At 37.5% G+C, this 27,831-nt stretch overlaps 1 protein-coding gene across 1 annotated transcript in view; it reads right to left on the bottom strand.

The window, feature by feature from the left end:
• Window positions 1-9,877: 9,877 nt before the first annotated feature.
• The window catches only part of LOC131074282 (uncharacterized protein At1g03900), an 81,899-nt gene continuing 63,945 nt past the window's right edge, over window positions 9,878-27,831 (bottom strand). The window contains exons 7-9 of the mRNA XM_058010868.2: window positions 11,399-11,489; window positions 10,806-10,917; window positions 9,878-10,625 (exon numbers count right to left, since the gene is read on the bottom strand). Coding sequence (XP_057866851.1) covers window positions 10,305-10,625; window positions 10,806-10,917; window positions 11,399-11,489 — 524 coding nt within the window. The 3' untranslated portion in view covers window positions 9,878-10,304. The remainder of the gene's footprint in view (window positions 10,626-10,805; window positions 10,918-11,398; window positions 11,490-27,831) is intronic.

Here is a 27,831-nt window from a genome sequence, read left to right as displayed (position 1 = left end):
CAATTTTAGAGAAATTGTCTTCAAGTATTCTATTGTACCATGCTAGACCTATAAAGCTCCTTTCTTCCAAACCATTCTTTGGAATTGGTAACCTAACTATTGCTTTTATCTTATTTGGGTCAAAAGTGATACCTTATTTTGAAATGATGTACCCAAGATAATGAATTTTATTTTCAAAGAATTCACATTTTCATAACTTCCCATATAGCTTATGATATCTCAAACTTTGCAACACTAATTGAAGGTGTCCTAGGTGTTCCTCTTCATTTTTGGAATAGATCAAGATGTCATCCAAGAATTCGAAGAGAAATTTATCTAAGTAATCATGTGTAGTGTTGCAAATTTCACACTTACACATTGTGCCCACCATATTTTTGACATAAACCTATGATTAGGATTTCATGATTTTGATTTCATAGGTGACAAATTTGAAGCATATGGTTTAATTTTTTAACAAATTTAGTCGGACAATAGTACGACATGTAGATGTCTGCACAATGTGCTAACATCCCAATAGTTTTTGAGATTCAAATTAGAATATTCCATGTATTTTGCACTTAACATGTGTGACAACGAACAAATGCACTTGTAATGACACATTTTGCCCATAATGAACAATAAACCCCTCTCTTTTCCTCATTTTTACAACCTCTTGTAAATTTTCTCACTCTCTTCTCTCCTCTTTCTCAAACAACGAATCTCTACCAAATTTATCTCGTGTCTTTTTATTCACAACAACAAAGATTCATCTCATGATCTCATCACATATATTGCTTCAAGAGGGTTCCTTAGGCTGTTGGTAACACTCTCTTGTCATTTGTTTGTTCTCTATTATTTATGATCTCATCTAGTATCTATTATACATCATGATAGGGCTTTTGCAAATCAGGGTTTGTTTCTATCACCTATCTATTTTCTTTATGCCTTTTTGTCTACTCTAATATTGCTTGGTTGTTTGTGCCCTATACAACCTCCAATATTTTTTCTGTCTTTGTGTATGCAAATGAACAGGTTTGGAAAATTGGATATCACTATCTAGAAACTGTTGATATGTGGTGACTGATCAACAAAGTATTGTACACTCAGCATGTATCCTTGCCGGGGTCCAGGGTCGGGCTGGGCCCCGGGAAAGCGGGTGAAGCCCGCTACGAGGGTTCGGGAGCGACAGCCCCCGAGAAAAAAATTTTTGCCATTTTTTGTTGATGAAAACCGACATTGTAATAAAACCCTAAAAAGGTCGACTTTGTTTGTTGCCCTAAAAACGCATATTATAAGCGGCTGGGATGCTTAAGGCATTGTAAGGTTGATGTACTATTTTTGTTGGATAATAAGAAAGATTGGACGGCTGTGTATGGTGGACGTAACCCATTCTGGGTGAACCACGTTAAATCTCTGTGTTATCTGTGTCCTGTTTTATTTCTTTATCTTTTGTATTTAAATCTGCATATAATTGTTAGTTCATATTTGCTTTGGATCTGCTTGAAACCCTAACAGAAACCTATTGGTTATTCTTGTTAGTACGATAGCACAACAACAAATATTGCTCACGACACACTAGTGTCCAAGGTTGAGAGTGGATCTATTTGGTTTTGATATTTGTAGCTTCTACACTTTCCATTTCTATAGTACAAATATTTTTATCTTACTATATTTCTATATTATTAAGAAAATTTCAATTTATCTTATTTATTACGCTTACCACAAATTTAGTTTTATTATACAATCATTCTTGATCATTTCATTTAAACCATTTTGATCAATCAATTGAGGTAACTAAGGGTTATTCACTAGTTGAGACCCTGTTGTCTTGATAATAGTGAATCCCCTCTTTACATTTTAGTGAACTTGATGTTAACATGTCAAATATTTTCATTCAAAATTTTAATGTATTTTATAGTAGATTTTTAGAATATGGTTTTGATATGTTAGATGATGCTCTGGATGATTTTCTAGAGGCATATTGTTCTATAAAATATTTGTTACACAAACTCCTTTGTTAGAATCTCCCTCTTTATAGGACAAGAAGTCTATGAATGCCATTATAGTTTTTGTTGTCCCTAGTAGGCCTAAGAGTGATTCAGATGACCTTGGGATGAAAAGACAATCAAAGATCAAAATGGTTCAATGGTTCATGGGTATCAAGGTCTTTCATGGACAAACCACTAGACAACATAAGGAAACCTCAACTAGGCTACTAAGCTAAATGCAAGAACCAACACTCCACCCACATATATTACTGTTATCAAGGATTTAGGGTCACTAGAAGACATCAAACTAACCCTCCTAACACTTGGCATTGACCGGATATCACCAACAAGGGTATTTCCTTCACACAAGGCTACTAGGCATATTAAGATAGTCCAGGCGATTTTTGGCCCTTAACTTTTCAACCCCTGGTCATAGGCACAAAAAAAACCATTTTGAGATACCCTTTTGGTAGTTACATAACATATGTAAAAACAATATTGGTTGTTTTGGAACGTTTGGGTCAAAAAAATTGTTGTCCTCATTTTTAGGGGGCAAATAGGTCACTTTCACAAAGGAGATACCCCAAAAACATGCACAAACACCAAGACAAGGGTTCAAACACTTGTATTTTGTCTCCAAACCACCAATTCCACCAAATTTTGGTTCCCAAGAGTTAAATGTTTGTGTCTCATACCTACTCCAACCCTCATTCTCATGCTTACTTGGCCTAACACATGATGATGTTAGGCAATCAATGCTTCATTTCTACTCCAAAACACATCTCCTGCAAAAATGATTGAAAATTTACTTCAATGACCCATACACCTACCATAACACCAAATTTGGGCTTCATATCTTAGTGGGATGGTGAGATCTCTTCATTTCTTTGTAACAACCCTCAAAACAAGGGTTTTAGACGCACTTTTAGAAGAAAAAAAATGTTTGTACTAGGCTCAAAACTCAATTAAATTCAATAAAAATTGTGCCAAATTAAAGGTGATTTATAGGGATAACAAATTATTTTGGTATTATTTCTTCATTTGGCCGCACACAAAAGTTATGATCAAAATAGCAACGTTGTTGCAGAAAATTGTAGGAAAAATGTTTCTAGTTTTATTGATTTTTCTCCTCCAAAGGCTACATATGATCTCAACAACCCCAACCACAACCAAAATGAGGTTATTTAAACTTGCTTGGACCTATCCCAACTTTTCCCAACTTCATTTAACTATTGGGATTAAAAAATATGCATTAGTGACATAAGAAAGTTGTAAAGTTGTAATAACAACTTTACAACTTTTGTGACAATTTTTACATAACTTATCAAATTGACTTCAAACTTGGTCCCAATCTCTAAAACATGTCAAAAATGACTTCAAGACAAAAATAAGTTAATAACATCATTTTCACTCCATTTGGGAACATTTAGAGTGGTTTGACTAGTTTCGACCCAACTAGGACCTTATAGGTCTTTATGACAACAAATGGCATTTAAAGCCTTATAATTGATTGGAAATGATTGACAAAGACTACAAATGATCCATAGGAAATTATTACAACCTTGTATCAACACAAAATAAAATATCAAGACAAAAAACTTTTGTGAGGCACTATTGTAGCCCAAGTGCTCCTGCACCAAAGAGATCAATCATTACACTGGCTAGTACTTCTCTAAAGAGAGTTCATTCTATCTGTGGTGTCCCTTTTCAAAATGATGCAAAAGATGTTTTTACAAGATACACACAATCTAAGGCTCCCTCTTATAAAGTGGCATCCCACACTTACAATACTCAAAGAAACAAGAAAACTATTGACCAACTTGCTTCTTTACCACCTACTCAACCTGATCTTCATCAAGCATCTATACCTACATCCAAGAACTAAAGAAAATACGATCTTCTCAAACAACTTCACATTACTCCCACTAAGATCTCACTTTGGGATTTTCTTCAAACTAATTTAGTTTACCAAGGTATGCTTCAAGAACCTTTGCAAAATATTCTCTTACCTTCTTTTGGTAGGCCAACAGATGTAAATCTATTGATAGATCATAATTGTGTAGATTCACCAAATATCATGTTTTATCCATGTGAATTCCTACCTCCAAAAGTGCAAAATCAAGAAAATCTTTTAATGAATCATTTATGTGAATAACATATGCATTAGAAGTATTCTCATTAATACCTATTTAGCGCTAGATGTTTATAGTCTCAATCTATTTCCTCAAATCAATGTTGATTAGAACTCTCTTACAACTTTTTCTATGTACATTTATGGGTTCAATAATGTTGGTTGGCAAGCCTTCAACACTATGATTTTTCTTTAAGGTTGGGACCCCTTATTGTGCCCACCCTAGTGTATGTTATGCTAGGACCTCTATCATATAATCTTCTCTTGGGAAGATTGTGTATTCCCACCTTAGGAGTGATTACTTCTACTCTACATTGTTCCAAAAAGTTTGTTGCTAACAATGAGGTAGTCACAATCAAATTTGACCTTAATGTTATACATCTATATAAAATGGCAACAGATGGTCAAACTTTGGTCACACCTATCTTTAAGAATTTCATTCCATTGTTATCTTCTAATTCGCAACCATCCACACTAGTTTTATCTATCGAAAAGGATGTCTCTAAAGAATATTTTTCTAAAAAGAAAGATCCTCTTAAATTTTAGAATCATGTCTTCTACTCCCATTTCCTCTTCTTCTCAACAAAGTGCATGTTTGGGCAATGATAGGGGGGTCTTTGTATTTCACCCAATCTTTTATCAAAGAATACAAAGTCAATCCTGTTGGAGTAATAAGGTTCTTTACTTAATTAATTAAATCATATTGTTTTATTAATTAAGTCACCTTTTACTTTATTTTCACTTAAGCTAAATTTAGGAGGCTAAACTTAGGCACATTAATAATTAATTCATTATTAATTATTAATTGTTTTTTAGGGTTTAGGTTTTTAGGTTTTGATCTCCTTTTATAAGGATTGATCCCTTTGTAATCCTTTACAACAATCTAATTATTATTATTGCATATTCTTGCTCTAGGGTTTCAAAGCAACTTTTGTGTTTTGTATGAATCTTCCATTGTTGTGACAAGTTATTTGCATACAGGTGTTCATTGGGTTCTGTGAGGTTGTATTTCACAACTTTAACATGGTATCACTGAAGCATGAAGAACCACTGAAGCTTGAAGAAGCTGCAAACATTGTCCTAGAATGCCTACTATGATGCTGAAATAAGAACCTCCTTTGAAACAAAAGATGATCCGGATCAAGAAGACATGAATCTGCATGAGTTCCCTCAATGAAACTACTCGAATCTGAATCAGATGGCAAACACAGACCAAACATTTGGAACTCGAAGATACAGATGACGCAAGTACCAATAGTCCGAAGAACTGATCAAGTTAAAAAATGGAAGGTTGCCTCCAAAAAAGAAATGCAAGAGTGTCCATATGGTAAGTGCTTCATCTCATCGATTTGCATGGGTAACCAGTCGCTGCATTCGCCTAGTACATAGGAACAAATATTGAATACATAGCTTACTCCAATGCAAAACCAATGCAAAAGTTAGTCAAGACTATTCACCTTGAATGTCAAATATCATTGTTGTCAATAAACCTGATGGTTGTACTCATGTTTGAATTTACTTTCTTGATATCAATAAGGCTTCTCTTAAGGATGAGTTCCCATTTCCTAATATCAATATGATTGTAGACTCAACTACAAGTCATGCCCTATTACTGATATCATCTTTCTGGAAGGTTAGTGAAATGGGTGATGTTGCTCTCTTAGTTTTATCTTAAATTTGTATCTCAAAAGTAATTAAAGATGAATTTGTCACTGATCAACTAGAAGAAGCTCCCTCCCGTTATTCGTTTCCTAGTCTAGACATGTTTCCAAATGAGAACTTGTTTACATTAGATCATGAACCTATATGGGAAATGTAGTTTGATGGATTGAGATGTAAAACTAGTTCTAGGGTAGGTGTAGTTTAAATCTTACCTAAGGAAAACTAGTTCCTATTTCCTTTCGCTTAAAATTTCGTTATACAAATAATATCACTAAGTACGAAGCCCATATTGTTGCCTTGTGTGCCACAATAGTATTAGATATCAATTACGTTCATTTTCATGGTGTTGCCTATCCACATAGTCAAAATTTCAAGTGTTACCATTTATTTCAAAGTCTAGATCAACATTCTTCTTTTGGATGTCTAAATAAGCTCATTTTCTATCATAAAAATATATGTACTTAGTTGTTTTTATGAGCGCATTAAGTTTTGGTCTTAGTTAAATACTTTCATCGAACTTTGACAAGCCTTCTCATACTCATTCAAGTCTCTCCACGGTCTTCCTTTTAAGTGTTTGGAAACATTTGTTGGCCTAGGTCCTTTGTTTCAAAAGTCCTTTTGAACTCCCACACATCTCATAACACTTAGTTTTTAAAAGTTTGATAATATTCACTATTGGTTTTGCTTTTAAAGTTTTTAAGTGCTTTAGTTCTAAAGGCTTTGTTGGAGCCTGACACTCAATGCCCACCTTACTCTTCGGTCTTTAATGAGTCTAACCTTATTCAACCTTAAACTCTTATGTAGTTTCCTAACCAAGTCTAAGCCCGGTCACTTAGCTCTTCAAGAAGTTTGTAAAGGCGGAAGTAGTTGGGTTTTCATAACCCAACTTTTTAGAAAGATTGTTCTTTAAAGCAAAAAAATAATATTGAAGTTCAAGTTAAATGGCAGGCCACTAGCAAGTTACCAAACCTCATTGGACTCCAACACCTCATCTCCTCGAGTGGAATTCACCTCATCAAAGTATAGCTTGCCCAAATCCTCCTTAGCTAACATCCTAACCTCCCAACATGCTAAACATGAAGTTCACCTTTCAAGATGGTGAATGTTATTTTCTCTTAATTTGAGAAGTTGTTAATAAAAAAATATTTTACCACTTTAAAATTCCAATCTTCAATAACATCATTATTTTTTCCCTCGAAGGTAGAAATGTCAATGTTTGCTTGAATCTTAAAGGGGGTCTGACTATCAATTGGCATTTCTAGTGGGGCCCATTAAATATTTGAAGCATTTACACAAATTGTTCATCTTTGATTTTTTTCCTTTCTAGAGCCACATCAATAGCTTGTTCTTTGTTGCCAATCTTCAATTGTTTGCATCTATGAAGAAGTCAATATGAGTGATCTCTTGGTTTTTACCCAAATTTTTACTAGCCTAACCACATTCAATGGTACTTGTAGGAATAAATAGCTTCTAATACCACTAATCTAAAATAAGCTATTAATTTATGGAATAATATACTAATTTTGAAACTTATTGTTTTATGAACAACAATTGAACAAAAACATATTTTATTTCAACTGAAAATTTATACAAAATGGACAAGCTCTATAGATGAGCTCTATGCCTCCTCTCTAATTGCATGCTTTGAATCCAAACATTATGTAACTTTTCTCACAAGGCCTTGAAATCTTCCTAAAAATAGAAAAGTAGGGTGGTTGGTGGAGAATCACAATATCACACTAAGTAATGACTTGCATACTCCTTCTAAGTATAAATGGAGAGTCGGATAAGAACAAACTCTTTAGAAAACTAGACAAAATAGTTCGAATTAATAAATTTTGGTGTCAATACATGTTGGTATCATATCCCCTAGCTCATTGTAGAAAGTAGCTTGAAAATGTGCTAGTAAGCATACATCATGAACTATATTGATCTAGATTGGATGGTCCAATTGTTGCATCACCAAATTCCATTCCAAATGGTCTAAAAAGTGCAAGTACAAAAAAAAACATATAAAAATACTGAACGAAATAAATCTTCATAATTGGCCGGCTGCTGCTTGGAAGACATTAGATGTTTTATGTATCATTATTGATGATGGATCATGGAGTGTGATCCAAAACATTGATGATTAAAAAATATACACACAATCTAATCCAGAAGCTGCAACAACATTATAAATGGTTTTTCTTCGTTTCATTGTCTTTTTCAAGGTTTTCCCATGTGATCTGCTACTTGGTTTTCTAATTTCTGCATAGCTTTCGACAGCATAAATATTTTAGTGAATTTGACAATTTAAATTGTAGTAATAAGTTTTTTATGCAATGCATTTAAAGGACTTGCTTTACCATAAAACCAACAAGTGGACCTGCAAGCCACAAGTGAGCTCAAAGCCATCAAATAGCAGAAAACCAAATCAATCGCCAAAAAATAGGTGACTCTAATGTCTAATGAAATGCTATACAATCTTATGAATGTAGTTGAAAAATTGTAAACTTTGCTTAAATGAAAAAAAGGACAAACCTTGGCATAAATTAAAAATACCAAGAATTAGGATGAGGCTTACTCCAAGGTCTCGTTGCCTTCACTGTTTACTATGTAATGTTAACCTCCCTCTTGGTTCCTTTCTAATCCTTCCTTTTAGGCAAGCAAGAACAGCGCTACAATATAGTCATTTTCCCTCTGATCATCGTTCTTTCGAAAACACAACATTTTGCAATTATCATTAATTGATTTCTATAACGAGGAGAAAGGATGAAATTTAGATGATTTTCATACCCTATAATCGTGGGCCTTTTTGCATCACACTTTTTATACAATTAGGTGGCAGTCTAGTAATTCATGTCATTCAAATTTGTTGCATTCTTAGTCAGCTTATAATTACACTTTTTTGTGTCCGCTCAAGTAATTTGGCCATAATTCTAATAATCAGATTGCTTCTTCTGAAATGTAATAAGTAACCCGTATACATATACTTGATAAACCAGGTAACACAGCAAAGGGTGTACAACATTCAAACATTTAAAAACATATACAAATTTGAATATAACACACTACACTGTAAATATCTCGGTGCTTTAATTTACAAGTTGTTCACCAAATGTTAAAGTTGCATAATTTCAATGTCTACAGCACACATACATGATATCTTTGTGTATTTATGAGTCTCGATGGCTCATGGCTTGCCTAAACCTTTGCCCCTTGGCCCCAGGCCTGACCCCCTAATGACAATTCAAAAAAGAGTGAAATCTCAAAATGACAGTTATCAGGGGAGAGAGGCTAAACATTTTATCAAATATAATGTATAAAATGGCTCATAAAAGGCATTTACTATCCAATTGGAAGCCTCGAAGTAGGTAACACGATCATCAAATGAACTGTTAAGAAGTTTTCTACAGAAGCAATGCTTTAGGAATATTAAATATAATATACAACTTGGACAAATCGATCTCAACAAGAGGGAAGCAATCTATGTGGTAGTCTAAAAATCACTAATTGGAGTAATCAAAACAAGTTTTCTACAGAAGCAATGTTTTAGGAATATTAGATATTATATAGAAATTGGATAAGTCAATATCAGCACAATGGAAGCGATCTCAAAGTTTCCGATAGTCTCACACTTTTCCTCCTCTACTGCCTACATAAACCAACCAAGAAACACTAACAAGTAAATCGAACAATATGTTATGCAAACTTATGTTCCAATCGCAAGCTTTCCATAGTGGAAAAAGGAAGGTGGTAAGTTTCATATGGTGCATCAGTAGTGATTGTCCAGAGTCCATGCACTCTACAAAGTACAAAGAATTCTTGATATAAAAACAATCTTGAATGCATTATGTACAATTTTCGTTAGTTAACTAAATGGCAACTTCAATTACAAATCAAACTACATAGTATATGGCAACTTTAGTTGGCTGCTTTGTAATGGGTCCGGGCCCTTTCCCATGTTTATCTAATCAAAACTTTAATTGAAGGCCAACAAACAATCCTGATGTTCATTCAGCTGTAGCAAACATCAGAGGCATAAAATATTGATAGGATCAAATTAAAAATCACCAACCATCTATTATGAAATTCAAGTACAAAATATAGAGAATAATAAACAAAGCCCGTAAGATAAGAAACTATACTTTTTTTCATTTATTTTCAACGTCAATCCTGAGACAAATTACCTAAAATAACTTTTTTAACATGAAATAACCAAACAAGTGTCCATCTGTGTTGACACCTGGGCAGAAGTACCGGAGGGTATATATTTTCTATCTACATGGACCAACCTGTCACCACGCTGCTGTTTATATGGTCAAATAAGCAGAAAAAAGAATCCATTATCTGAATAAGTTTTAGAGATGTGAGCACCAATTTTAGTTCCTCCTTTCCCATTCAGAATTTATATAACTTCAACATCAATAGATCATACTGGCAATAACCTCAAATAAGCCCTATGTTCATACAGCATCATAATTGATGTCTTTGAAACCAAGCATGGCCCTGAGTGGGTCATCAATCAGAACATATTTATTTCTGTTCCAACATGATATGATTTAACCCGCTGTTTGGAAATCTCCAAAGTCATCATCAAAACTGTCTTGTTCTCCATCATTTTTTTTGCTAAGCCCTTCATTTTCCCCTTCATCAATAGTTGAAGATTTTGTTGATTTAGTATGCATGGTGGCTGATGGTGAAGGCATCAACTTTTTCTCTGATCCATAACAGGTGGCAGAAGGTGATGATGGTGCTGGTGGAGGAGGTGGTGGTACTAAACACGGTAATGGACGACACTTGTCTCCACTCTCATGCAATGAAATTTTGTCCAGCTCTTGCTCAAAAAAGGCAGACTTCCTGGTTCCAGTTCCTTTTTGTGGCTGCAACGATTGATAAGCTTGAACAAGTTATAATATGGTCACAGTAAGCAAATTGTTGTTAAAAGACATAATTTAAGATATTCTTCTCTAGATGTATGTTACCACACAAAAGAGTGATTGACTGCCAGGATGAATCAGCATGGAACATGCACAATACAATGAAAGGTAATCAAGCATTACATTTTTCAACTGTAGTTTTAGTGTCTGGCCCTCTTTAAGACTGTAGTCGATAGATTCTTTTGTTTGATATTGCTGCTCCATTTCCTCTGCAGCCTGTTTTTTATCCAAATATCTGTTTTCTCTTAAGTACACAACAATTTATCAAATTCTTACCAATTTTTTGAACTAAAAAAGCTTTGAAAGAATCATGCAAACAAAACATGTAATCATTACAGATGGAAAAAAATATCATCTTGACATAACTTCCTAAATCTCTTCACCGTCATCAAGCAAAGAAATTAAAAGCAATAAAACAATCCTTCAAATAAGTTGTGGAATGTTTAGGACAGAAAAAATAACTTAGCAAAACTGCTGCGCTAAGACATATAGGAGGATTACAAAAAGGCCCAATTTATTCAGGCTTTTTCAAAACACCAAAAGACAGTAGGGAAGATCACTTAATCAAGGTCAGGAATGGTTATTAACAAGATTAATGACAGAATTCCCGCAGTTACAACATACTTCATATGATCTTATCTTCTCCATGTTTTCTAATCAGTTAAAGTCTGTAATGGAGATGAGCCTTAGAAATGTGGAGTAAACACAAAGGATACTTGATATGGTCATAGAGTGCAGCTTGAAAATCATATGCTTCAGGTCTCTCTCGGAAACCAATTCCAATAAAAGCATGCCTTGTCCGCTCACCTGCAAAAATTGCATATTAAAGATATCTTCATATACACAAACAATGTCATTAACCTAGTGAGCCAAATGAATATTATTTGAGTTCCATGGAATGCATCATCTGGTGAGGGGGCTGTGTTGTTTGTAACAGTATATTCAGATTAGTTTTAAGAAGTGGAGAGCAAAAAAAGTAGTAACAACCTATGGTCTTACCATAAACAACAAGCAAATTAAAAAAATTCTACTGACACCAAAACAATACTTCACTATGGTCAAATTTAATATACACTTGTACCTTGAGATGCCAAAAAAGCCGCAGCCCAAAACATATAGACACACAGACACAAATAGAAAGTCTGTCTGAAAAGGCACATTTACTTTTACTTATTAATCTCATATTATAAATTTCCATTTCCATTGCATAGGCAGTGAAGAATTTGTGGGGTGGCATCTTTCATGACAAGTATGGTCATTTTTTTTTTTGTTAATGAAAATGTTTAAATGTTAACAGTAATAAAAGTTACAAAAACCCTGTCCAAGAACATGCTTGCAGAGGCAGATTAAAAGAACCCCTGCTTGGATTTCAAACCAGTTAAAACCAATCAAATAGAAAAATAAATCATGAGATTTTCACACTAGAAACTACTAATTAGCATACTGTTGATGTGTCTTTTGTACACGACCAAACACAGAATAAAATATCCAAAGGTATCTTATCCTCTCTTGAATAAAGTTCCCGAATGCTGAAGATATCGCAGAAGGATCAATCGGAGAAACTCCAAGGTTTTGTTATGTAGGTTCTCTACTCATGGATAAGCACCAGTGGTCATTGTGTTTGCTGTTTTACAAGGGGCCTTACGTACTTTCTGGGAAAGATTGTTCTTGCAACTACTTTTCAATGAGGAACTGAATTCTCCTAATACTAACTGATGTTTCAAAAAAGGGCAAAAGATAATGGTTTTAAGGAGATGAGACTAAACTAATCCTAAGAATGACTCAACGAGGACTGGTCTTGATAAAACTCTACCAATTTCAGTACTGCCAAAAGATTACAACTCTATTGTAATTGGTGCGATCTTCTAAGGGGATTTAATGATTTTCTAATCATCAATGGGATAGATACTGTCACAACAATACATATCAATATCTCCAATAATGATCGAATTCTTTAAACAATCTCAATGTCTCCAGTTGACCACACAAGGCTTACTTACAATCAGTAAGGAGCTAGTGGTTTGGACTATGAGTCTTACCAAAGATCAAGCACAACATTCGTCCTTCAATCTTAAAACTTAAATACTATCTCTACTAAGAGTGATTCAAGAAGATAAACAACCATGAAAATAGCCACAAGGATTGCAATAAAACACCATAACTTCAATATTTCATTGATCTCATAGCCAAAATAAAACAACAATTGTTCAACTTTCTCTCTTCACTACTTATTTCTCTGTTGCTAACAATCTTAATCTTATTTCTCTTTTCTCTGACTCTAACTCTCTAACTCTTTAAAATGAAATGAGTGAGGGCTTATATAGCACTCTCAAATACAATGAACCGCCTGGATCAAACGAAGATCAACGGCTGAGATTTTGACACCTAAACCTTCATTAAGGTTTGTTACAAAAAAGACCCCATTTAGATAAACATTATCAATCCATAGCCAATAGAAAATGGCACAAATAACGAGGAAACATAGCCCAATGGGGATAAAGTTGCCACATCATTTCATAACAACTTTTCATCTAGAATTTTGTTCCCTTTTCTATGCTCTTTTCTGGCATATTCAATGAATCTAGATGTAATCCTCTCAATCTCAGCAATGGGAATCTCATGAAGGTTCCTCATTCGTTCTTCCAAGTGAAGGACTTGATCAAAGGCTGCGAGAAGGGTCGTCTCCCATCCAGGCTCTAGCTCTTTTGTTTTCTCGATCAGGAACATAGTAGCATACATCTGATCTCGTTGTTTTTTTGTGACCATGCTCTCTTCTTTGCAAAAAATAATCTTGATCCTGTCTTCCAATTCTTGGGCATCTACATCTGTCTCGATCTCTATCCTTCTGTCAAGGATTGTACAGAATACATCAAACACTTTGTCTTGAATAGGATGGATAGTGCCTTCAACTCGGCTGCATCTGGCATTGATGTCTTCGAAAAGAACTTCCTTCATCTAGAGCAAAGTTGACCATTGCAGAAGGCTATGGGTTCCTCCATTCATTATCTTCTCTTGTACTAAAATTTGTCTTGGTGTTCTTATTACTTGCAAGACCGGGATGACAACGTCTCTAGTGTGAGTGAATGCATCCACAGTTATCAATCGATTATGAATGATCTCAAGGACCTGGATAGCCCGATGGACTGTCTTCATCATTCTTGTTACAAATTCAATGGCTACCTTGTAAGATTCATCAATCCAAGAACTCATGAGTTGGGCTAAGTTCTTCATCCTTTCGGTCTCATTTGTTGATTCGGGAGGAAGTGCATGCAAAGGTGATACTGCTGGATCCTCTCGCCTTAATGGTTGATTAAGGTAGCTAAAATAATTCCTCCAAGCACTAACCTCCCTTTCTAGCTTCTTATTTTTTTCCATTTCTTCTTTGAGTTTGTCATTAAGTGCTCTCACTGAATCAGTTGCTTCTTCCATGGCCTGCTCAGAGGTAAGTGGACTAAGATCAAACGTCTCTAGATCATATTCCTTTGCCATAATCGCATCCTTGTCCACCACTGGTGTGGCTACCTATACCTTTCTGGATCCTGCATCATCTCTAATTACTTTTGACATCTTTGTAGCCTTCTTCTTTTTGATCTCTTCATGGGAATTTCCTATGAGACTTTCCAAGTCGAATACTTGTTCTTCCTCTTCAACCACAACTACCCTTGTCAGTCTTTCTTTTCGCCAATCTGGAATGGAAGACTTTCTTTTCCTTACCTGTATTTCCTTAGGTAGAGGTCTATCTTCTCTGAAAGGAGATGTTGCTTCATCATCATTCCTTTCTTCTTGTTGTTCATTAGCACCAACCTGGAGAGATTGACTTGATAAATGCTGAGGTGTTTGTCCTTTACCTTGTTTATCATTATGCACCATGGATTCCATAGACTCATCAATTTCATACACTATCTGTCTTTGATCTTCTCCTTGACTTATTTCTTTTTCATGCCTAGAAGACGTACTCGGTGGACGACCAGGATTCACTTTTTGTTTCTTCTTGGAAGGTTCTCTCTTCTTAGGTCCTTCCTTTCTTTTCGATCCCTTGGAATGAGAAGTATTCTCACTCACACTCGCTTCTCCTTCTTTTGTTCTTGTTTCTAGGGTGAATGTCATGGCTACATTCTGCTCCTTCAATTTTTGATGTTGTACGTCCACCCATCTGCGAGTGCAATTTAAAACACGATCCATCAATGCTCTTAGGTCTGCAACTTCTGGCTCATTCCAGTCTATCTTCGTTTCTTCATCTTCCTTCTCATAGGACGATTGGAGATATCTATCATTGTCCTGGGCTTGATCAGCTACTCTATAAACCTTACATTTCCGGATAAGATCCAAGGGTAATCAAGAATGAATCTTTCTTTTCACCTCTACATCATCCTAGACATTCATCCAAAAGTCCACCTGAAACTCATGTTCGTACTTCTTCCCAACTGTCTCTTCCATATGACCATGAGGATCGAAATTCTCTCTTGAGGCAAAGGATGTGAATGAATACAAAGATAATTCCTTTTTTGCATCCTCTGCGGCTTGAGAATTAGGACATACTTAAATTGAATTTCCCAGTAGAATGGGTACGGGGATACCATTTCCATGCTTATGTCTTGATGCCTTAGCATAAGCTGCCAACTGTCTAGTCACCTCAAGTAATATTATTCTGTCCGTAGGATATCTTGGCAACATATAAGGAGGTGAAGGGCACCCATGGACCCTGATGTAGGTGAATTTTGGAAACTGAATGAACCATGCACCATGCTTCTTCACGAGCTCTTGTGCCTCCGGAGACAGTCGGTGGTGAATCCCTCCTTGCAATGTCCTGGGGATATACATCGTGAAGGTGTCATTGACTAATTTGTAGCAATTCTTAGGTGGATGATGTAATTGAACATAAGAATCACATGCTCTTATCTCTCATGTCCCTCTCCCAACAACTCCTCTATGGAATATATAACATATGAACTCATGTGGAATGACTTGGTAGGGACTAGCCTCCTCAACTAGACGTCTAGGTTATTGCTAATGATTCTAGCCCAATTGAACATTCATTTTCCTTGGACGATCACTTGAATAAAGAAGAACATCCACTTGCCGAAGAAGAAGGCCTGAGAGGCACCAATAACCCGATTGAGCATGGTTATCAAGTCCCTGAATTCTTCTTGGAAATCAATTTTGTGTGGCGTATTAGGTATCTTGTTCAAGCGAGGCCTACTCTTGAGCAACCAACTCTTGTTGATGAAGTTCAAACAGGTATCAGGATCATCTTCGTAGATAGACCTAGCTCCTTCCAAGCTCTTGTAGATCATATCTCTCGGCTCCGGGAGATGAAAAGCTTCACTTATAGCTTCTTTTGAAAGATAAGCTAGGACACTTCCATCCTCGGCTACGATCGTCCTTGAATGTGAATCATAGTGTCGGGCACATTCAATCATCAACTCGTGACATTTGACTGCAGGAGGAAAACCTGCGGCCTTGATGATGCCACTCTCAATTATCTTCTTGGATACGGGTGACGGCTTGCTGATGTAGGGTGCTTCTCAAAACTTCTTCATATTGAAGTTTCCTAAATTGGTGTCTCCGATATTGCTCCATTTGGACACGATCCTGGTCTCCAAATCATCGTTCTTTTGATCTTCTTTGATGAGAGCCTGTCAAGTAGTGGATCCACTGGCCTTGGGGGTCGTCATTTGATACCTACAAAAGAGGCTTGAGTTAGGTTTGAGTATAATACCTCAAGATAGGAGATTTGAGACCTTTTAAAGAAATGATTAGATTACAATTTGAAAATAGAGTGATAAGTCCTTAAAATTATGAATTTTCAAATTGATATTCCTTATGAATCAAATCAGATTATTGAAGACTTAACCTCACAAAGGACTAATATAAAAATTTGAATCAAATCTTCAATATGCTCTCAAAAATCTGATTGTACATACCTTCTCCTTGATTTCTAGCTATCAAATTGAAAAAAATGGATAAAGAAAAATGAAGATTTGCTGGACGAAAGGTCTTTGATCTGAATTTCAAGTTCTTCCCTTGATGATTTAGCCTTCAATCAGCCTTCAACCAGTCTTCTTCAATCAAGAAATTCGCCTAAACCTGCTGAAATTCGCACCCCTAATTCTGCTCCTGAAATTCACTTAGAAAAATGAATGAAAGAATGAATGAAGATTTCAAAATACACCTTTCCTTTATAGGGCGCTTTCATCATTTTACTAATAGGCCGACTTGTATAAATGTGCAAATAAAATAAAATAAAAATTCCTTACAAGCTGGCCGACTTAGCAAATAAAGCACAAAAAAAAAATATTTGAGCGCCAAAGTATGAATTTTTTGATTTCAAGTTAATTTCAAAGCCCAAAGGTCATTTTTGCCAATTTTAACAATTGTTTAACCAAGGCATATTTGCTTTATTTATCAAAGATAAGGCTTAATGAGCGATTTGAAATAAGAAAAAATGTGCCTTGAAGAAATTCGCTTGTGGATTATTTGAAGAGACAAGGTAAACCTAGAATATGTTAAAGTTTCTTCAAAATTTGATGAAGGCATATTTTCTTCATATTCACTAGAATGTTCAAGACATGAGAAAGGCTTAAATCACCCCAAGGAGGCTGGCTTGAATATCTCACCTAGGTACATTTACTCCATCTATCAATACCCTCACAAACTTGATTTTCATTACTTCATGCTCTTGTCATCATGTCCTTGCAACTTGTCTTTGCCTAGCTTAAACAAGGTGAAAAATAGGCATTTCCAAGGATTTCGCCCTGGACCCTTTGGAAGGGCCAGGAGCAGTTTCCATAATTAGGTCTCAATTACCTCACTCCTTTACTCCAAATTTCTCTTAATGGTGGGCATATGCTAGTTTTAGTTCAACAAAGCCTAGGGATTCAATTTTTTGGCTTCCACCATGGGTGAATTAGGTGATCATGAGAATTTCTCTCTGGACCCTTTGGAAGGGTCAGGAGCGAAATTCAAGTCTTAGGTCAAAATTCACACTTTTTTCATTCACAATCCCCTTTAAGGCATACTTGTGGCCATCTCTAAGCCCAATCCACCTTGATCACTGTCTTGGCTCAACACAATCTTGGAGGAAACATGATATTTTGTGAATTTCGCTCTGGACCCTTTGGAAGGGTCAGGAGCGAAATTCAAGTCTTAGGCTTGATTCTTCATCTCCTTCACTTCAACTCATCTTGCAAGGCTAGATAACATCATTCCAACCTCAATCACACCCTAGGAATCAAAGACCTGACTTCACACAAGGAGGAAATAGGTAGTTTGAAGAATTTCGCTCTGGACCCTTTGAAAGGGTCAGGAGCGAAATTCATGTTTTTCTTGTTTACCCTTACTCAACTCCATTCTTTTCACTTTGTTTCCTCTAGACTCCCTCATTTGAATCCATTTCTCAACCTGGCAACATTTGCTTGATCCCTAAAAGGCTTGAAAAGGAAAATACGCTCAAAATCCTAGCCAGGGACAAGACCTATCCAAAATTTCGCTTTGGACCCTTTGGAAGGGTCAGGAGCGAAATTCAAGTCTTAGCTCAAAATTTACACTTTTGGTGGTCAAAAATCATTCAAAGGCAATCCGAAGGGCTTTTCTCACCTTGGTCTAGGCCTGACTTGGCACAAAATTTGGAGGATAAGATGGATTTTAGGGTTTTCGCTCTGGACCCTTTGGAAGGGTGTTGATGTGTTTTTTGTACACGACCAAACACAGAATAAAATACCCTGAGGTATCTTATCCTCTCTTGAGTAAAGTTCCCAAATGCTGAAGATATCGCAGAAGGATCAATCGGAGGAACTTCAAGGTTCTGTTATGTAGGATCTCTACTCGTGGATAAGCACCAGTGGTCGTTGTGTTTGCTGTTTTACAAGGGGCCTTACGTACTTTCAAAGAAAGCTTGTTCGTGCCACTACTTTTCGATGGGGAACTGGATTCTCCTAATACTAACTGATATTTCAAAAAAGGGCAAAAGATAACGGTTTTAAGGGGATGAGACTAAACTAATCCTAAGAATGACTCAATGAGGACTGGTCCAGGTAAAACTCTACCAATTTCAGTATTGCCAAAAGATTACAACTCCGCTGGAATTGGTGCGATCTTCTAGGGGGATTCAATGATTTTCAAGTCATCAATGGGATAGCTACTATCAGTAAGATACATATCAATACCTCCAACAATGATTGAACTCTCAAACAATCTTAATGTCTCCAGTTGACCACACAGGGCGTACTTACAATCAGTAAGGAGCTAGTGGTTTGGATTATGAGTTTTACCAAAGATCAAACACAACATTCGTCCTTCAATCTTATAAACTTAAATGCTATCTCTACTAAGAGTGATTCAAGAAGAGAAACAACCATGAAAATAGCCACAAGGATTGCAATAAAACACCATAACTTCAATATTTCATTGATCTCATAGCCAAATAAAACAACAATTGTTCAACTTTCTCTACTTATTTCTCTGCTACTGACAATATTAAATTTTTTTCTCTTTGCTGATTCTAACTCTCTAACTCTTTAAAATGAAATGAGTGCGGGCTTATATAGCACCCTCAAATGCAATTAATGGCCTGGATCAAAAGAAGATCAACGGCTGAGATTTTGACACCTAAACCCTAATTAGGGTTTGTTACAAAAAAGTCCCCATTTAGATAAACATTAGCAATCCATAGCCAATAAGAATTGGCACAAATAACGAGGAAACATAGCCCAATGGGAATAAAGTTGCCACATCATCTCATAACAACTTTTCATCTAGGATTTTGTTCCCTTTTCTATGTTCTTTTCTGGCATATTCAATGAACCTGGACGTAATCCCTCAATCTCAGCAATGGGAATCTCATGAAGATTCTTCATCTGTTTTTCCAAGTGGAGAACTTGATCAAAAGCTGTGAGAAGGGTCGTCTCCCATCCAGGTTCTAGCTCTTTTGTTTTCTCGATCAGGGACATAATAGCATACATCTGACCTTGCTGCTCCTCTGTGACCATGTTCTCCTCCTTGCAAAAAATGATCTTGATCCTATCTTCCAACTCTTGGACATCCACATCTGTCTCAATCTCAATCCTTCTGTCAAGGATCGTACACAATACATCAAACACCTTGTCTTGAATAGGGTGGATGGTGTCTTCAACTCGGCTGCATCTGGTATTGATGTCTTCGAAAAGAACTTCCTTCATCTGGAGCAAAGTTGACCACTGCAGAAGGCTATGGGCTTCTCCATCCATTATCTTCTCTTGTGCTAAAATTTGTCTCGGCGTCCTCCTTATCACTTGCAAGACCGGGATGACAACGTCTTTAGTGTGAGTGAATGCATCCACAATTATCAATCGATTATGAATGATCTCAAGGACCTGGATAGCCCGATGGACTGTCTTCATCATTCTTGTTGCAAATTCAATGGCTACCTTGTAAGATTCATCAATCCAAGAACTCATGAGTTGAGCTAAGTTCTTCATCTTTTCTACCTCATTAATTGATTCGGGAGGAAGTGCATGCAAAGGTGATATTGTTGGATCCTGTCGCCTCAATGGTTGACTAAGGTGACTAAAGTAATTCCTCCAAGCACTAACCTCCCTTTCTAGCTTCTTATTCTTTTCCATTTCTTCCTTGAGTTTGTCATTAAATGCTCTCACTGAATCAGTTGCTTCTTCCATGGCTTGCTCGGAGGTAAGCGGACCAAGATCAAATGTCTCTAGATCATATTTCTCTGCTAGAATCTCATCTTCATACTTGTCCACCACTGGTGTAGCCACTTGTATCTTCTTGGATCCCGTATCATCTCTAACTACCTTTGACATCTTTGTAGCCTTCTTTTCGATCTCTTAATGGGAACTTCCTATGAGACTTTCCAAGTCGAACACTTGTTCTTCTTCTTCAACCACAACTAACCTTGTCAGCCTTTCCTTTAGCCAATCTGGAATAGAAGACTTTCTTTCCCTCACTTGTATTTCTTTTGGTAGAGGTCTATCTTCTCTGAAAGGAGATGTTGCTTCATCATCATTCTTTTCTTCTTGTTGTTCATTAGCAGCAACCTGGAGAGATTGACTCGATGAATGTTGTGGTGTTTGTCCTTTACCTTGTTTATCATTCTGCACCATGGATTCCATAGACTCATCAATTTCATAAACTATCTGTCTTTGATTTTCTCCTTGACTTATTTCCTTTTCATGCCTAGAAGATGTACTCGGTGGACGATCAAGATTCACCTTTTGTTTCTTCTTGGAAGGTTCTTTCTTCTCAGGTCTTTTTCTCTTTGATCCCTTGGAATGAGAAGTATTCTCACTCACACTTGCTTCTCCTTCTTCTGTTCTTGTTTCCAGGGTGAATGTCATGGCTACATTCTGTTCTTTCAATTTTTGATGTTGTGCGTCCACCCATCTGCGAGTGCAATTCAATACAGGAGCCATTAATGCTCTTAGGTCCGAAACTTCTGGCTCATTCCAATCTATCTTCACTTCTTTATCTTCCTTCTCATAGGATGATTGGAAATATCTACCACTGTCCTGGGCTTGATCGGCTACTCTATAAACCTTACATTTCCTGATGAGATCCAAGGGTAATCTAGAATGCATCTTTCTTTTCACTTCTATATCATCCTGAATATTCATCCAGAAGTCTTCTACTTGAAACTCATGTTTGTATTTCTTCCCAACTGTTTCTTCCATGTGACCATGAGGGTCAAAATTCTCCCTTGAGGCAAAGGATGTGAATGAATATAGAGATAACTCCTCTGCATCCTCCGCGGCTTGAGAATTAGGACACACTTCAATTGAATTCCCTAGTAGAATGGGTACAGGGATTCCATTTCTGTGCTTATGTCTTGATGCTCTAGCATAAGCTGCCAACTGTCTAGTCACCTCAAGTAATATTATTCTGTCTATAGGATACCTTGGCAACATATAGGGAGGTGAAGGACACCCATGGACCCTGATGTAGGTGAATTTTGGAAACTGAATGAACCATGCACCATGCTTCTTCACGAGTTCTTGTGCCTCAGTAGACAGTCAAATGGTGAATCCCTCCTTACAATGTCCTGGTGATATACATCATGAAGGTGTCATTGATTAGCTTGTAGTCATTCCTTGGCGGATGATGCAGTTGAACATAAGAATCACATGCTCTTATCTCTTCGGGTCTTCTCCCAACAACTCCTCTATGTGGTAGCCCTGCATACTCAAAACTTCTGACTAAGGAATATATAACATATGAACTCATGTGGAAGGACTTAGTAGGGGATAGCCTCCTCAGCTGCACGTCTAGGTTGTTGCTAATGATTCTAGCCCAATTGAGCATCCCTTTTCCTTGGATGATCACTTGAATAAAGAAGAACATCCACTTGTCAAAGAAGGCGGCTTGAGAGGCACCAGTGACTCGATTGAGCATGGTTATCAAATCCCTGAATTCTTCCTGGAAATCAATTCTGTGTGGTGTATTAGGTATCTTGTTCAAGCGAGGCCTACTCTTGAGTAACCAATTCTTGTTGATGAAGTTCAGACAGGTATCAGGATCATCCTCGTAGATAGACCTAGCCCCTTCCAAGCTCTTGTAGATCATATCTCTGGGCTCCGGGAGATGAAAAGCTTCACTTATAGCTTCTTCTGAGAGATAGGCTAAGACAGTTCCATCTTTGGCTATGATCGTCCTTGAATGTGAATCATAGTGTCAGGCACATTCAATCATCAATTCGTGACATTTGACTGCAGGAGGAAACCCTGCGGCCTTGATGATGCCACTCTCAATTATCCTCCTAGCAATAGGTGACAGTTTGCCGATGTAGGGCGCTTCTCGAAACTTCTTCACATTGAAGTTTCCTAGATTGGTGTCTCCGATATTGCTCCACTTGGACACGATCCTGGTCTCCAAGTCATCGTTCTTCTGATCTTCTTTGATGAGAGCCTGTCGAGTAGTGGATCCACTGGCCTTGGGGGTCGTCATTTGATACCTACACAAAAGGCTTAAGTTAGGTTTGAGCATAATATCTCAAGATAGGAGATTTGAGACCTTTCAAGGAAATAAATAGATTACAATTTGAAAATAATGTGATAAACCCTTAGAATTATGAATTTTCAAATTGATATTACTTATGAATTAAATAAAATTATGCAAGACTTAACCTTACAAAGGATTGCTATAGAAAATTAAATCTAATCTTCAATATGCCTTCAAATATCTGATTGTACATACCTCCTCCTTGATTTTTAGCTATCAACCTTGAAAAAGGATAAAGAAAAATGGAAATTTGCTGGATAAGAGGTCTTTGATCTGAATTTCAGGTCCTCCCCTTTGATGACTTAACTCTCAATCAGCCTTCAATCTGCCTTAACCAATTTTCTTTAATCAAAAAATTCGCCCAAGTCTGCTGGAATTTGCACCTTTAGTTCTGCTCTTCCAAATTCGCATAGGAGAAAATGAATGAGTGATTTAGAAAATTCAAAACACACCTTTCCTTTATAGGGCGCTCCCACCATTTTACCACTAGGCCGACTTGATAAATGTGTGAATAAAATAAAACAAAACCTTTTACAAGCTGCCCGACTTGGTAATAAAGCAAAAATAAAATGTTTTGAGCGCCAAAGTGTGGATTTTTTGATTTTAAGTTAATTTCAAAGCCTAAAAGTCGATTTTGTCAATTTTAACAATTGCTTAATCAAGGCATATTTGCTTTATTAATCAAGGATAAGGTTTAGTGAGTGATTTGAAATAGAAAAAAGTGCCTCGAAGAGATTCGCATGTGGATTATTAAAAAGAAAAGGTAAATCTAGAAGATGTTTTTCATAGACACTAGAATGTCCATGGTATGAGAGAGATTTCAATCACCCCAAGGAGGCTTGCTTGACTATCTCACTTAGTTACATTTACTCCATTTATCGACACCTTCATGACCTTGGATTTTCACCCCTTCAAGCTCTTGTCATCATGTCTTTGCCTAGCCCAAGCAAGGTGAAAAATAGGCATCTCCAAGGATTTCGCCCTAGACCCTTTGGAAGGGTCAGGAGCGATTTTCTTGATTAGGTCTCAATTGCCTCATTTTTTCACTCCAAATTCCTCTTAAAGGTGAGCATATGTTTAGCTTTAGTTCAACAAAGCCTAGGGATTCAATTTTTTAGCTTCCACCAAGGGTAAATTAGGTGATTATGAGAATTTCGCTCTGGACCCTTTGGAAGGGTCGGGAGCGAAATTCATCTTTTAGGTCAAAATTCACCCTTTTTCATTCACAATCTCTTTTAAGGCAATCTCTAAGGCTTGATCACTGACTTGGCTCAACACAATCTTGGAGGAGACATGACATTTTATGAATTTTGCTCTGGACCCTTTGGAAGGGTCAGGAGCGAAATTCAAGTCTTAGGATTAATTTTCCATCTCCTTCACTTCAACTCATCTTGCAAGGCTAAATAACATCATTCCAATCTCAACCATGCCCTAGGGATCAAAATCCTGACTTGACGCAAGGAGGAAATAGTGGATTTGAAGAATTTCGCTCTGGACCCTTTGGAAGGGTCAGGAGCGAAATTCACCTTTTGCTTGTTTATCCTGACTCAAGTCCATTCCTTTCACTTTATTTCCTCTAAACTCCCTCATTTGAATTCATTGCTCAACTTGGCAACATGTGCTTGATCCTCAAAAGGCTTAAAAAGGAAAATTCGCTCAAAAACCTAGCCAGGGACAGGACCTATCCAAAATTTCGCTCTAGACCTTTTGGAAGGGTTAGGAGCGAAATTCATGTTTTAGCTCAAAATTTGCACTTTTGGTGATCAAAAATCATTCAAGGGCAATCCAAAGAGCTTTTCTCACCTAGACCTAGGCCTGACTTCACACAAATTTTGGAGAAAAAAATGGTTTTAGGGTTTTTCGCTCTGGACCCTTTGGAAGGGTCAGGAGCGAAAAACTTGTTTTAGGCTTCTTTCTCCATCCTTTCAACCTAAATCCAGTCCAAAAGGCAAGAAAACACTTCTTCACACCCATCCAAGCTATAAAAACCCAAAGTTTGACTTGGCTTGTAAGGAAAATAGATGATTTTAGAAATTTCGCTCTGGACCCTTTGGAAGGGTCAGGAGCGAAAATCTTGGTTTAGCTCAATTCCCTCAAATTCAATGATTTATTAGCAACTTAAAGTTATCCCTAGGGACCTCTCCCATCTCAATTCACCTTAGTCTACACTAGGCTTGGCATGAAATTTGGAAAAAAAGGTGGTTTAGTGGAATTTCGCTCTGGACCCTTTGGAAGGGTCAGGAGCGAATTTCCTTTTCTAGGACAAAATCTTCACATTTCATCGCTTTCAAACATTCCTAAAGGCAAAAAACATGTCCATTCTTCCTTCCAACATGCCTTGGATATTAAAAATTTGATCAAACAAGGAAGAAAATGAGGTCCAGGTAGATTTTCGCTCTGGACCCCTTGGAAGGGTCAGGAGCGAAAATCATGTTTTGAGCTTGATTCTTGATTCTTCCAACTCCAATCCTTTTTGGGAGGCAAACATAGACCATTCTTCTTGCATCTCCACCAAGGTCCTGATCTTGTCTAAGGGGAAAATGAGTGTTTTCAAGAATTTCACTCTGGACCCTTTGGAAGGGTCAGGAGCGAAATCCCTACTCTTGGCTAGTTTCTCACCTAGGTTCATCTCATTCTCCTTCAAACTTGATCAATTCAACTTCCTCCTATCGCAATCAAGACGATCCACCATCCAACTGGCTCCAGGCAAGGTCAAACTAGGTCTTTAAGGCCAAAAGAAGGCTAAATGGAGGATTTCGCTCTGGACCCTTTGGAAGGGTCAGGAGCGAAATTCTCCTTCTAGGCTAGCTTTCATCATCTCAAAGTCTAAAACCTCTTCTCCAAGGCAAACATGCATCAAAACCTTCTCAACTATGCCTTAAAAGTCAACAATCTTGGTTATATCAAAGAGCAAAGTGGAGAAAAGGTGGATTTCGCTCTGGACCCTTTGGAAGGGTCAGGAGCGAAATACATGCCTTAGGTCAAAATCCTCATCTTTTAATGCTTTTAATCACCTCTTAGGCAAGAACGTATCAAAAACCTTCACCACATGCCTAAGGAACAAGTGTTCTTGAGCAAACCAGGAGAAAAAAGGTGTCTTCTTGGAATTTCGCTCTGGACCCTTTGGAAGGGTCAGGAGCGAAATTCTTGGTTTAGGTTGATTTCACACTCAATTCCATTCCTTTTCATTCCAGACTTGATCAACTTCACCTCATCACCCTTATGCCCTCTTGCAATCCACTTGGCTCAAAAATCTTCCTTTTCAATGCCTTAGACCAAAATTGAGGGTCAAATGAGGATTTCGCTTTGGACCCTTTGGAAGGGTCAGGAGCGATTTTCCTCTTCCAGGCTAACTTCCATCATTTGATTGTTTCAAACTTTCTTCCTAAGGCAAATATACACCCCAGTCCTCCATACGATGCACTAGAGGTTTCAAACTTGGTCAAGACAAGGAGCAAAGCAGAGGGATACGAATTTCGCCCTGGACCCTTTGGAAGGGTCAGGAGCAAAATTCTTGGTTTTAGCTCATTTTATACCTCAAAACTCCTTTCCTTGCCTTGGATATAACTTTTCAAGACCTCTTTAATCATCATCAAGTGAATTTGCTCATTAATTTCAGAAATCGCCTCCTGAATCTCCCCTTGGCCACTGACTCTGCTTAATCGGCTCTGACCTGGAGGAAAAGACTGACAAGAAAACCAACATTCCTGGCCTACTCTGACCTGAGACCTTTCATCTCTTTAGCACAACCTATCCATCTTCATTCCCCTAAAAGGTAAAACTCCTCTGCAACAACCCTAGGGTTCAAGGCAGACAATATCTGACTTCCCAAATCCAGACTTTACTCAGCTTTGAAAGAAACCCTAAGACGAAATCTTGGAGAGAAACCCTAATCTACCCCACCCAGGCGACCACTCACTCACTCAAAACACCCAGCAAGCAGAGAAAACCTAACTAAAGGAAAGCAAAACCGAAGAAAAAGAGGGGGTCCCCATTCTAATGGGGCGATGTGTGAAATGGTCACAACAAAGGGTCAAAAGCGAAAATCTTGTTTTGAGCTCATTTCTTCATCCTTTCAACCTCAATCAACTTCAAAAGGCAAGAACACACCTCCTCACACCCATTCAAGCCATAAAAACCAAAAGTTTGTCTTGACCTGCAAGGAAAATAGGTGATTTTAGGAATTTCGCTCTGGACCCTTTGGAAGGGTCAGGAGCGAAATTCTTGTTTTTGCTCAATTCCTTCATGTTTGAAGATCATCAACAAGTCAGAGTCATGCCTAAAGACATCTCCATTCTTAACTCATCCTGATCCATACTTGTCCTAGCATAAAATTGAGAGCAAAGGGAGGTTTTGGGGAATTTTTCTCTGGACCCTTTGTGATGGGATAGGGTTTGGGATAGACTAACCTAGTCTATGCTCCTAGATCCTTTCCTTTGATCACCAGGTGTTCTAACCATCCCTAGGGTCTCTAGGACTTCCCCTGCTTGTGGAATCCCCTGACCTTGCCCAATCCACCCACCAACAACTTGACTTACTTCTCCTAACGTCTCACCTACTCATGAAACTCAAAGAACCCTTACTTAGGCTAATAAGGGTTTGGCTTGTACCACACCTTCTGAGGTCCTAGCAAGGATAGGACAGGTCTTAGACAAGGTTTCCCATCCATTCATGTGCCCCCAAGAGGTTTCAACCTTTCAACCCCTTACCGATTTCACTATTTTGTCTTTTTCCTACAAAATAGGGCTACAAGGAATGTGCCCAATTAGGCCTCCTATCCGGACTTTTAGGGCTCCCTCTTGCAGACGATGCATATGCTTGTGAAACTTCCCAAAAGACCTGCTATTCATTTGGCAAGGGCTCAAGGATTTTTTCTGGTTTTGGGCCTCCAAGCATCCGTACACTGCCCTAGGTGAATTTTGAGGTTTTTAAGGGTTTTAAAGAGGGTTTCTAGGCCTGCCAGGGTCACAATGTTGGTTTAATGTTCTTGCCACCTTGTCTGGATTGGTGGAAGCTCCTCCTTCTCACCAATGGTGCTCCACTCACCCCTCTACAACTCCTCCAAAGGGTGCCTCCTCCTCTAACCTTCCTTGCTCTCTTGGACCTCTGCAACTTTAACCCTTCCTAGCCGAGCACTGTCTAGTCTCGCCTAGGAGTGGGT

This window comes from Cryptomeria japonica, chromosome 7 (genome assembly GCF_030272615.1).
Source record: "Cryptomeria japonica chromosome 7, Sugi_1.0, whole genome shotgun sequence".
Classification (NCBI taxonomy): domain Eukaryota; kingdom Viridiplantae; phylum Streptophyta; class Pinopsida; order Cupressales; family Cupressaceae; genus Cryptomeria; species Cryptomeria japonica.
Note: the sequence above shows the minus strand (reverse complement) of the source record. Positions and strands in the feature narration are given on the sequence as shown.